The sequence below is a fragment of the Dama dama genome, chromosome 32 (assembly GCF_033118175.1).
Source record: "Dama dama isolate Ldn47 chromosome 32, ASM3311817v1, whole genome shotgun sequence".
NCBI classification, from domain to species: Eukaryota; Metazoa; Chordata; class Mammalia; order Artiodactyla; family Cervidae; genus Dama; species Dama dama.
In genome coordinates this window covers 27,530,718-27,544,151 of record NC_083712.1, presented here as the reverse complement: position 1 = coordinate 27,544,151, position 13,434 = coordinate 27,530,718, and the positions used below count along the sequence as shown (strand labels likewise).

Genomic DNA, 13,434 nt, shown 5'->3' with positions numbered 1-13,434 from the left:
AGGACTGATTTCCTTTAGGATTGACTGATTTGATTTCCTTGCAGTCCAAGGACTCTCAAGAGCCTTCTCCAACACCACAGTTCAAAAGCATCAATTCTTCAGCGCTCAGCTTTCTTTATGATCGAACTCTCACATCCATACACGACTACTGGAAAAACCATAGCCTTGACTAGATGGACCTTTTCCAGCAAAGTAATGTCTCTGCTTTTTAATATGCTGTCTAGGTTGGTCGTAGCTTTTCTTCCAAGGAGCAAGTGTCTTTTAATTTCATGGCTGCAGTCTCCATCTGCAGTGATTTTGGAGCCCAAGAAAATAACATCTGTTGCTGTTTCCATTGTTTTCCCATCTATCTGCCATGAAGTGATGGAACCGGATGTCATGATGTTAAGTTTTTGAATGTTGAGTTCTAAGTCAGTGTTTTCACTCTCCTGCTTCACTTTCATCAAGAGGCTCTTTAGTTCCTCTTTGCTTTCTGCCATAAGGCTGGTATCATCTGCATATCTAAGGTTATTGATATTTCTCCTGGCAATCTTAATTCCAGCTTGTGCTTCATCTAGCCCTGCATTTTGCTTTGGTATATTGAAAAGCAGAGCCATTACTTTGTCAACAAAGGTCTGTCTAGTCAAGGCTATGGTTTTTCCACTGGTCATGTATGGATGTGAGAGTTGGACTATAAAGAAAACTGAGCTCCGAAAAATTGATCCTTTTGAACTGTGGTGTTGAAGAAGACTCTTGAGAGTCCCTTGGATTGCAAGGAGACCCAACCAGTCCATCCTAAAGGAGATCAGTCCTGGGTGTTCATTGGTGGGACTGATGTTGAAGCTGAAGCTCCAATATTTTGGCCACCTGATGCGAAGAGCTGACTCGTTTGAAAACACTGTGATACTGGGAAGGATTGAGGGCAGGAGGAGAAGGGGACAATGGAGGATGAGATGGTTGGATGGCATCACCAACTCAATGGACATGGGTACAGGTGAACTCTGGGAGTTGGTGATGGACAGAGAGGCCTGGCGTGCTGTGGTTCATGGGGTTGCAACGAGTCAGACATGACTGAGCATATGCATATGCATATGCGAACTGAACTTTGCATATAAGTTAAATAGGTTGACAGTATACAACCTTGATGTACTTCTTTCCCAATCTGGAACCAGTTTGTTGTTCCGTGTCCTGTTCTAAATGTTGCTTCTTGATCTGCATACAGATTTCTTAAGAGGCAGGTATCGTGGTCTGGGATTCCCATCTCTTGAATTTTTCAGTTTGTTGTGATCCACACAGTCAAAGGTTTGGGGTAGTCAGTGAAGGAAAAGTAGATATTTTTGTGGAATTCTCTTGCTTTTTCTATGATCCAGTGGATTTTTTTTTTTTTTTTTTTTTTAAATTTCTGGTTCCTCTGCCTTTTCTAAATCCAGTTGGAACATCTGGGTGTTTATGGTTCACATACTGTTGAAGCCTGGCTTGGATAATTTTGAGCATTACTTTGCTAGCATGTGAGATAAGTCCAGTTCTGCGGTAGTTTCAACATTCTTTGACATTGCCTTTCTTTGGGATTGTAATGAAAACTGATCTTTTCCAGTCCTGTGACCACTGCTGAGTTTTCCAAAGTTGCTGGCATATTGAGTGCAGTACTGTCACAGCATCATCTTTTAGGATTTGAAATATTTTGACGAGAATTTCATCACCTCCACTAGCTTTGTCAATTATATATACTGTAAATATGAAAGTCAGCAGGCAAGTTGCTTCTTTTATAGTGCCCTTTCTTCTTTTGAAGTAGCGAGCAAATAGAGCAAAGAGTCTATGATTAAACTGAATTTTAGAAACCCTTGTTTTAAAAATTGCATTTGAATAGGCATAAATTTATATTAGTTTAGTTTATTCCTAGATTACAGCTTAAAAATTTTACAGAGTATCCACTCAGTAGATGAACAGTGTGTATAGAGGAAGCATCAGGACCAGTCAGAAGCTTGCCATGCTCAGGAGGCTGCGAGTGATACAGAACCATGGAATAATGGATCTTTTCCCAGGCAGGTTTTCTGGGAAGAGTTCAGGTTAAAGGCATTGCTTAAAAGACTGTTACTGGAAATATTTTTACTGATTCTCTAAGAAAAGTTTACTTAACTGTTAATTCACTTGAACCATTGTTTAAAGTTTTCTCCGTTCTGAAATATAAAAAGGCAGGAACACTTAAAAAAATGTTTTCCTAAATAAATTTATTTCTCCATTTCTCATTCAGATCTGAATTTAATTAGATATTATTTTTGACACGTCGGACATAACAACTTATGTAACATGACTCTCTCCCTTATATAAGCTTGTAGCTGCTGTGGTATTGGCCATAGGTAGCCAATTCCCTTTTCTGTGTTTACCCAGGTTCTCTTTAGGCTCTATGCTGAGATGCAATTGTTCTGGGGTTCTCCAGTATTTCTTTCTTTAATTCTAAAGCATTTGATATCAAATACATAAGAGAACTCTCAGTATTGATAGCTTATGATAGTAAATCGTGTTGGATACTTGATCTTTGAAGAAGATGATTTAGCTTCGGGACCAGGGACCAGGCTTGATCACTCAAGAGCTTTGGTGTAGCAAAGTTTTACTAAAGGTATGAAAAGGGTCAGAGAAAGCTCTGACACAGACATCAGAAGGGGGACAGAAAGTGCCTCCCTCGCTAGTGTTCGCAATGGAGTTATAAACTTTATAAATTAGTTATTACAGTAAATCAAAAAGATGTCTCAAAGGTGTAAAAATTTTACCAGACCCACTCCCACAATTTACATTTTAAGGTAACAGGATTAGAACTTAAAAATAGAAAGTTTAGTTGCTCAGTCATGTTCGACTTTAGCAACCCTATAGACTATAGCCTGCCAGGCTCCTCTGTCCATGGGACTCTCCAGGCAAGAATCCTGGAGAGGGTTGCCGTTTCCTTCTCCAGGGCATCTTTCCAACCCAGGGATCCAACCCAGGTCTCCTGTATTGCAGTCACACTCTTTACTGACTGAGCTACAGGGGAAGCCCACCCCCATAATATATGTTCTAAGATAACAGGATTAGTCAGAAGGTTTTTAGGAAGGAGAAACTGTCCTCAAGCAGGATACATTGTTGTTATATAATCCTTACTACAGAGTTTAAACAGTTGTTTGTTGTGTAATCATCAGTTGCAGGCTTAAAGAAAAAAAATTTCTGAGACTAAGACTAAGGAATGTAGGAGAAAAAAGAGAGTTTGTCCTTTCCTCCTCCTTGAGAATTCCAAACCCTTATCTCCTCCTTGATGGCCCCAGACCCCTTTCTCCTCCTCGGGGACCCTGGACTTGTCAACCTGCCTAGGAATTGACTCTCTCAGTATGATTTACTTAATGTAATTTTAAATCTCTTACTTTTTCACCTTTTGAAGTAATGATGGTTGAGGGTTTCCTACAGTGTGTAGATTATATTTCCTGCAGAGATAACATGATTGCCAAGTTCTTAAGTAACTCCTCTTTTGAATCTTTGCACTTTTTATGGCATGTGTACTGTGTCCTTTTTCTATTTTTGATAAAAACTGTCTGTTCTCTTGATTGTTTACCTCATTGTGGTCTTCTGAGGGCCCTTAAGACTGTTGGTGATCTTTAGTGACTAGATGTAATGTACATGGGGTGGTATAAAGTGTTAAAGTTTGGCTTCTGGGAACATCCATTGCTGCTTATATTTTATTCAAATCTGAGAGGAATGTTGTAATATTAAGAAAATTGAATAAAAGAGTTTGGGGATCAATTAAGTGTAGGAGTTGAAACTGATTTTCTCCCAAATGCTAAAATATGCATCTGGCTGCTTCTGTTTGCTTTATCATTTGGCTTTGATTGAACCTTTTGGATAGTCACGTTGTGAAAAGGGAAACTCTCTTTTCTTGTTAGAAAAGAGGAAATATGTAAATATCTCATATTCTAAAAAAAGAAAAAACATAGAAGGACAGAGAGGTGATGGTTTCTTTGTGTCACCAAGAGATACCTTCAACATGTACTTCTTATTCTCATTCCAAATTTATGTCCTGTGAATTGTTGTAAGCAGGTTATATCGTGGCTACTTGGAAGACAGTGGGTGCCTAAGTGAATGCCACGTGGATGGAAATACTGTGTAGGTGACTGGGGCAGAGACACGTGAACAGCCATCTTTCTGGAAGATGTATCTTTTTTTAAGACATGAGACCACATACATATCTTTAGTTTGGTGCATCTGGTCATCATTAAAATTTACCTAGGGACAAAATGCTAAAAAAAAAAAAAAAGTGTGGGTGTAATAGTATTAAATTACTGAGATTTTATTTTTCCTGCTTGAGCTTCACTTTGGAACGAAAAATTTCATTGAACGGTGTTTAATGAAAGATGAATTGGTTTAAAAAAAAAGGTGAATTGAGGAAAAGTTAAATAATGTCATATGTTGGGGACTGGCATATATAAATTATGCCAGTTTGTTTATTGATAGTGAATTGGCATGAAATTCAGTTTTCATAAAAACATTAAGTGAAAATAGAGAGTTGGGCACCTATTGTTAGAATGACTGAGTGTCTTAACTTTGTTAGGATGTGGGACCTGCCAGCCCATGCTTCTTACAGGGTAACAGGTAAGGACAGGGTTTTTTCCTTGAAGAGTCTTAAGTTTTAGGAATCTTTCTCCGTTTGGAAATGGTAGGTGTATGGCACCTATGTCTACTTCCCAGCTTTTGCCAGCAGCAGACAAAACCCAACTGGTCACACACTCTTTACTGATAGAATCAGTCTGGATTTCAAAAGTTTGCATTGTACTGACTTTAAATTAGCCACTACCAATCACTTAGTGCTCATGGAAATAAGATCTTTCATGCCTTCCTTTCCTGACTTGGCACTGAGCCATTTATTTAACAGCCAAGCCACAACCTGAGTATATCAAAAAAGTATATTTTTTAATGCTAGAGCTTATTTGCCATAAAGCCTTGAGAGGAGAATCTGTCGTACTTTTTCGTTCTCTGTAAATTGAGCATAGTGTTGTCATGTGATTGGTAATCCGCAGTGCATGTTTATAAGCTTTCGCACGATGTCTGTTATGTCGTAAGTACTCAGAAAACTTTTGGTAACTGTGCTGTGCTGTACACGCTCAGTCGTGACTTTGCGACCCCGTGGACTGCAGCCTGCCAGGCTCCTCTGTCCCTGGAATTTCCAGGCAAGAATCCTGGAGTGGGTTGCCATTTCCTCTTCAGGGGATCTTACCCTGATCAAACCCATGTCTCTTGCATCTGCTACATTGACAGGTGGATTCTTTACCAATGTGCCTCTTGAAGATAGTAATAAGATAAAAAAAAATTCCCATGGTAGGTATTCCTTCAGCAACCTAATCAATGTTGCTGATAGAAATTAACCCGAGGAGAAGGGGACAAAATTTGAGTGCCAGTACTTTGCAGGATGCTGTCCTAGGAGTTTTCCATACAGTAACTCATAATTTTATCGATATCATTGTGAGATTATTTTATAGATGAAGAAACTGAGATTCAGAGAAACAATTTGGTCAAGTCACATTGCATGTAAACGTAGAATCATCATTTAAACTTGAGCCATCAAATTCTTTCTCTGTTTTTAAAATGAACATATGGTGCCCTCTCGATTTTGAAACGTTGCGCTATTGTCCATGTTAGGGATGTTTTTATTCTCCCTTCATCACACAGAATTCCCTTGGGCCTGATTTTGCTTTAGTTTTCATCCTCCAGTGAAAATATGGAGTTAAGATTCATGAGCATCAGAGACCCAAAGGGACACACAATCAGAGAAGGTGGTGAAGTCTTCAGAGTAGTCCTGGATAAGAGAAACTATATCATGAAGAAAAGGAACTAACAAAGAGAGTCCAAGTGTCCCTAAAAAGGGGAATGCTTCAAAGGAACAGATGTACGTAACCTTCTCCTTCAGTAAGGTCATAGTCCTGTCATAGAGAAATGAAACGGTAGATTAATTTCTGTGATCTTTCTCAGATTTTAAAAGCTTGAATTCACATTAATCAGTTTTCTTTTCCTTACTGAATATTTCTGCTCTGTCACCTTGCAACATTTTCCTCTGGGAATTAGCTTAGCCTTCTTTATAACACATGTTCTTGAAAGTTTCAGTCAACCATGATGCCCCAAAAGCCTACCTTTCTAAACCGTTTCTTTTTCTGTGCAAAGTTTACTAGATGAAGATGTGACGAGGCCTCTCTTTCTTTGGGTAGTAGTGTTATCCCCTCTTCATTTCGTAGACTCTCCTACTTAGCAATTTTATTTTGAATTCAGTGTGTGCTTTTTCAATATTAGGATTCTGGTTGCACGGACTTTTCTGTAATCTCTAAAACCTTTAAGATTCTGCCGTGTGTGTAAAGGTTTTTTAAAAGTTGTTTTTGAAGTGTGGCTGATTTACAGTGTTGTGGTAGTTTCTGCTGGACAGCAGAGTGAGTCAGCCATATTAATGCACATCCACATACCCACTCTCTTGTCGGTTATGTTCCCATGTAGGTCATTACAGAGTATTGGGTGGAGTTCCCTGCCCTGCACAGGAGGTCTCATTAGTAATCTCTCTCATATACAGTAGTGCCTATACGTCAATCCTAGTCTCGCAGTTTATCCTCCTGTTTTCCCCTGTGGTACAGCATAAATTTGTTCTCTATACCTGTGACTCTGTTTCTATTCTGTGAGTTCATTTGTATCATTTTTTTTTTTTTCTTAAGATTCCACATGCAAGTGATATCATATGATAGTTGTCTTTCTTTGTCTGATTTACACAGTATGACATCTATGTCACTGCAAATGGCATTATTTCATTCTGTTTATTGTATGTATGTATCACATTGGGCTTACTTGGTAGCTCAGCTGGTAACGAATCCGCCTGCAGAGCAGGAGACCCCAGTTTGCTTTCCTGGGGTGGGAAGTTCCCCTGGAGAAGGCATAGGCCACCCACTCCAGTATTCTTGGGTTTCCCTGGTGGCGCAGTCAGTGAAGAATCTGCCTGCAGTGCGGGAGACCTGGGTTCAATCCCTGGTTTGGAGAGGGCATGGAAACCCACTCCAGTATTCTTGCCTGGAGAATTCCTATGGACAGAGGAGCCTGGTGGGCTACAGTCCGCGGGGTTGCAAAGAGTCAGACACAACTGAGAGACTAAGCGCGCGCACACACACACACGCGCGCACACACACCACATCCTCTTTATCCTTTCCTCTGTCCACAGACATTGAGACTGTTTCCATGTGTTGGCTATTATAAACAGTGCTGCAGTGAACATTGGGCTTACATGTATCTTTTTTTTTTTTAAATTTTTTGAGTGTCTGAATTTGTTTTGCTTCTGTTTTTACGTTTTGGTTTTTTGACGACAAAGCCTGTGGGATCTTAGGTCCCTAACCAGGAATGAAGTCTGTGTCCCCCAAACACTGAAAGGTGGAGTCTTCACCATTGGATCCCCAGGGAAGTCCCTACATGTGTCTTTCTGAATTTTGGTTTTCTTTGGATATGTGCCCAGAAGTGGGATTGCTGGATCATGTGGTAGCTCTGCTGTTACTTTTTTAAGGAATTTACGTACTGTTCATACTGACTGCGCTGGTTTACACTCCCACCAACAGTGTAGGAGGATTCCTTTTTCTCCACGCCCTCTCCAGCATTTATTGTTTGTAGATTTTTTTTGATGCTGGCTGTTCTAACGGGTGTGAGTCGATATCTCAGTGTAGTTTCGCGTTTCTCGAGTGAGTTCTGACATGCGTCTTGTCATGCATCTCGGCCATCTGTGTGCCCTCTGTGGAGAAATGTCGGTGTAGGTCTTCCACCCATTTTTTGATTGGGTCTTTTTTTAATATATATTATTGAGCTACATGAGCTGTTTCTATACTTAACAGAAGTTTAGAGCATGTACTTTGGAATAAGACTTGGAATCCCAGTTCTCCCATTTTCTAGCTGTGTAATCTTGTAGATGTTACTTAAGTCTCAGTGCCTCAGTTTCCTTGTCTCTAAACTTGAAACAACAGGGATAACCCCCATAGGACTGTTATGAGGATTGATGAGTTTATTACCTAACGAAAGCATTTTGCACAGTGCCTATCCCATAGTAAGCACCCAATAAGTGCTCGCTGCGTTTGTTAATACTACAGATTTTTAAGGTGCATATCTTCTGTGTTTTACAGTCTTTCTTTTTTTTGTTTCCAGACTTAATTTGTTAATGTAGTTGAATGTCTTCACATGATCAAAATTGTTTCTCCACGTACAGAAATTATTGACTTATCTTTTAAAAATTGGAATGTTTCCTTAAAAAAAAAACAAACCCAAACTAATCACTTGCTATCACCTACCATGCTGATGTGTTTCATCTCAAACAGTAATAGGTCAGCACTGCCTTTTCCTCTAATAATGGGGGATTTGAGCCTTGTCATGAATAAAACTGAGCACTCACTAGAGGTGTTGGTTGTTGGTTTAAGGTAACTGGTGTATTTTTCAGAGTTGGTTGCAAGTAAAACCTTTCAGAGTAGAGCAGTGGTGAGAGCTACAGTTCTTTAGACTTCAGTGTCTCCTTTGTGGAGTAAGTTTATTATCTGCTGCTGTGATTGCTATGTGAGTTTAATAAGTTAGCATATGTGATGTCCACAGTATGGTGCTCAGCATATATGAAGCACTTAGTATTCTGAGACAGTAATTAGAGAAAGATAGAGTTTATTTTAAAAAAAATCTCATTTTTTGTCACCTAATATTTAATCTGAATATATAAAGTTCTCCTGTAGTAGCCAGAATTAAAACTGTGGTTCTCACTTGTGTGTTGTTTTCATGTATTTCGGAAGAGGTGGGAAATTTGACAGGAGAGGAATTGTAGACTATATATAGGATAATAGTGATCACCCTTCATTATTTAACAATAGTAAAAACAATACTTCTAATATTACCTTATGTTTTATAGTACTTTATAATTTACAAAGGTTTTTTGTCTATCACCTCTCAATAAATCATCATGGTAATTACTGGAATGCTGTGTGCGTGCTAAGTCGCTTCAGTCATGTCTGTTTCTTTGTGACCCCATGGACTGTAGCCCACCAGGCTCCTCTGTCCATGGGACTCTCCAGGCAAGAATACTGGAGTGGATTTTCATGTCCTCCTCCAGGGGATCTTCCCCACCTAGGGATCAAACCTGGGTCTCTTGGGTCTCCTGCATTGGCAGGCAGGTTCTTTACCACTAGCACCACCTGGGAAGCTCATCTGTTGGAAGGTCAGATGTTATCAGATGACTCCCTGGGTTCTGAGAGGAGAAGCATCTTGTCCGAGTTTTCCTTCTGAGGGACCAGAACATAGCCCTTTTTCTTTGCATACAGTACTCTTGGACTGTGGCTTGGTGGGCTCAGGTGTGACTCTTGATAATCATGTTGTTGTTGAGTCACTAAGTTGTGCCTACTTCTTTGCAGCCCCATGGACTGTAGCCCACCAGGTTCCTCTCTCCATGGGATTTCCAAGGCAAGAATATTGGAGTGGGTTGCCATTTCCTACTCCAGGGAATCTTCCCAGACCAGATATTGAATCCACATCTCCTGCATTGACAGGCAGATCCTTTACAGCTGACCCACCTGGGAAGTCCTCTAGCTATCATTGTTGTTGGTGGTCAATTGCCAAGTCATGTCTGACTCTTTGCAACCCCGTGGACTGCAGCCCGCCAGGCCTCTCTGTCCCTCTCCATTTCTCGGAGTTTGCCCAAGTTCATGTCCATTGAATTGGTGATACCATCCAGCCATCTCATCCTGAGTCACCCTCTTCTGCTACCTTCAGTCTTTGCCAGGATCACAGTCTTTTCCAGTGAGTCGACTCTTCACATCAGGTGGCCAAAGTTCTGAAGCTTCATCCTCAGCATCAGTCTTTCCAATTCGGAGTTGATTTCTTGTAGGATTGACTGGTTTGCTCTCCTTGCAGTCCAAGGGACTCTCAAGGGTCCTCTCCAGCACTGTAGTTGAAAAGCATCAATTCTTTGGTGCGCATCAATTCTTTGGTGCTCATCAATTCTTTGGTGCTCAGCCTTCTTTGTGGTCCAACTCTCACATCCATGCCTGACTACTGGAAAGACCGTAGCCTTGACTATAACAGGCCTTTATCAGCATAGTGATGTCTTTGCTTTTTAATACTCTGTCTAGGTTTGTCATAGCTTTCCTTCCAGGAAGGAATCATCTTCTAATTTCGTGGCTACAGTCACTGACTGCAATGATGGGACGTTCCATAGTTATCATGCATCTCATCAATTAAAATTATATCTCTCCCTAAGTCCTTCAGTTCAGTTCAGTTGCTCAGTTGTGTCCGACTCTTTGCGACCCCATGAACCGCAGCACACCAGGCCTCCCTGTCCATCACCAACTCCTGGAGTTTACTCAAACCCATGTCCATTGAGTCGGTGATGCCATCCCACCATCTCATCCTCTGTCGTCCCCTTCTCCTCCTGCGCTCAATCTTTCCCAGCATCAGGGTCTTTTCAAATGAGTCAGCTCTTCACTTCAGGTGGCCAAAGTATTGGAGTTTCAGCTTCAAAATCAGTCCTACCAATGAATACCCAGGACTGATCTCTAAGTCCTTAATCTTTCTCAAATGGCATAATTGAAGTCTTTCTTCCCCGCCCATTCATGCTTTCTTGGTTTTCCAAGGCTAACAGATTTCTTGTAGGTATACAGCCCCATAGTTTTTTACTTCTCAGACTTTTTCAGGTAAAATGGGCAATGTAAATATTAAGAGTATACTATACAGAGGCTATACCATACAAAGCCTTTGACTGTGTGGATCACAATAAACTGTGGAAAATTCTGAAAGAGAAGGGAATACCAGACCACCTGACCTGCCTCTTGAGAAACCTATATGCAGGTCAGGAAGCAACAGTTAGAACTGGACTTGGAACAACAGACTGGTTACAAATAGGAAAAGGAGTAGGTCAAGGCTGTATATTGTCACCCTGCTTATTTAACTTATATGCAGAGTAGTACATCATGAGAAATGCTGGGTTGGAAGAAGCACAAGCTGGAATCAAGATTGCCAGGAGAAATATCAATAAGCTCAGATATGCAGATGACACCACCCTTATGGCAGAAAGTGAAGAGGAACTAAAAAGCCTCTTGATGAAAGTGAAAGAGGAGAGTGAAAAAGTTGGCTTAAAGCTCAACATTTAGAAAACTAAGATCATGGCATCCAGTCCCATCATTTCATGGGAAATAGATGGGGAAACAGTGTAAGACTTTATTTTTTTGGGGCTCCAAAATCACTGTAGATGGTGATTGCAGCCATGAAATTAAAAGACGCTTTCTCCTTGGAAGGAAAGTTATGACCAACCTAGATAGCATATTAAAAAGCAGAGACATTACTTGGCCAACAAAGGTCCGTCTAGTAAAGGCTCTGGTGTTTCCAGTAGTCATGCATGGATGTGAGAGTTGGACTGTGAAGAAAGCTGAGCACCGAAGAATTGATGCTTTTGAACTGTGGTGTTGGAGAAGACTCTTGAGAGTCCCTTGGACTGCAAGGAGATCCAACCAGTCCATCCTAAAGGAGATCAGTCCTGGGTGTTCATTGGAAGGACTGATGCTGAAGCTGAAACTCCAGTACTTTGGCCACCTCGTGAGAAGAGTTGACTCATTGGAAAAGACCCTGATGCTGGGAGGGATTGGGGGCAGGAGGAGAAGGGGACGACAGATGAGATGGCTGAATGGCATCACCGACTCGCTGGACATGAGTGAGTAAACTCTGGGAGTTGGTGATGGACAGGGATGCCTGGCGTGCTGTGGCTCATGGGGTTGCAAAGAGTGGGACACGACTGAGCGACTGAACTGAACTGATACAGAAGCTAGAGAGTTACTTCACTCCCACCCACATCCTGGAAGAGAACCCTCCTGGTTCCCCAGCTCATGGAACTGCCTCGCCTCCCACCATTGCAGTGCCTGCTGCACTCAGCCACTGTCGTGACTTCTGGCACAGTAGGGTTTTCCCCTTTTTGACCTTACTACAAATATTAACAGATCATGCAGCAGTGCTGTTTTGTACATTGTCTTTCTCTCAGGCTTATCTTCATGAGCTCCCTCCATACTGCTGCATGTTAAAGCTTAGTGGGGATTTAATTCTAATTGGGTTGAGGCATCCCCTTCATTCCACCCTTCGTAGTGAGGGAGGCAGAGTAAGGGCAGCGTTTCTTCTGTGGTATTCGGCTAGACTAGAGCAGTTACTTCTTGGCTTACTGGGTTGTCCCTCGTTGTCCTTTGGGTAAAGAGAGCAGGCTTCTCTTGGGGCTTTTTGTGTGTGTTTGTGTCCATTGGTGGTGTTGGATTGCCGTTGCCTCTAGTTACCAGTTTGGGAGATGGATGAGGCTGAAACAAAACCCAGGGCACTCACTGCTTTGGCACTCTTCATTTTGGGATCCCCTGCCATCCTTCCTCTTCTTTCTACTTTTCAGAGCCTTCTTAGGGTTGTATTTTTATACAGTGACCAGAGTTTTTAGCTGTGTAGTGGAGGATTAGGAAAAAGCACCCTGGCGTCCCAGGTGGCACTGGTGGTAGAGAACCCACCTGCCAGTGCAGGAGCCGTAAGAGGTGTAGGCCTGCTCTCTGGGTCGGGAAGGTCCCCTGGAGAAGGAAATGGGAACCCACTCCAGTATCCCTGCTTGGAGAATCCCACGGACAGAGGAGACTGGCAGGCTATAGTCCGTAGGGTTGCACAGAGTCAGACATGACTGAAACTACTTAGCACTCACTAGGGAAAAGCACATCTATTTTGTTTTTCTGGAAGTGAAAGTCTGTTTTATTTTGATGCCTTTTTAATAAACTTTTATAGTCATTAGGAAAAATAAATGAAATATTTTATGCATACATGGTCAGCGAACAATGTATGTATTCACCAAAGCAAATAAATTTTTGGTAAAATACAACCTCATGTAATTTATTTTTTTAATATAAAGTACAAACCGAAGGATTTGAACTCTGTGTAAATTTAAATCCTTGTGTTTCTGCAGAATCTTTTAGCCGAGAAAGTAGAACAGCTGATGGAATGGAGTTCCAGGCGCTCAGTCTTCCGAATGAATGGTGACAAATTCCGAAAATTTATAAAGGCACCACCTCGAAACTATTCAATGATTGTTATGTTCACTGCTCTTCAACCCCAGCGCCAGTGTTCTGTGTGCAGGTAATGTATGTATTTAAAAAATTAACTATTATTATATTATTATGTATTTATTACAGTTAAGATAAACACATATAATAGAATTAAGCATTGGTTCGGGCTTCTCTGGCAGTCTGGTGGTTAACGTTCCCTGCTTCCAACGCAGGGGGCACCACGGGTTTGATCCCTGGTTGAAGAATTAAGATCCTACATGCTGCACAGGGCATTAAAAAAAAAAAAAAGAATTAAACATTTGTTCAGTGTTGTAGTCAGCTGTAATTAAGTGCATTTAAATGTAAGCTCAAACTTAGTGTTTTCTGGGAGGTGATTTTGATA

At 41.1% G+C, this 13,434-nt stretch overlaps 1 protein-coding gene across 5 annotated transcripts in view; it reads left to right on the top strand.

The window, feature by feature from the left end:
* Positions 1 to 13,434, top strand: part of TUSC3 (tumor suppressor candidate 3) — a 215,625-nt gene that overhangs the window by 75,993 nt on the left and 126,198 nt on the right. For all 5 annotated transcript variants that reach the window (XR_009691654.1, XR_009691655.1, XM_061134934.1 and 2 more), the window contains exon 2: positions 12,953 to 13,122. Coding sequence is in view for 3 of the 5 variants with exons in the window: in XM_061134934.1 (XP_060990917.1) it covers positions 12,953 to 13,122 (170 nt within the window). In the remaining 2 variants the exon portion in view is untranslated. The remainder of the gene's footprint in view (positions 1 to 12,952; positions 13,123 to 13,434) is intronic.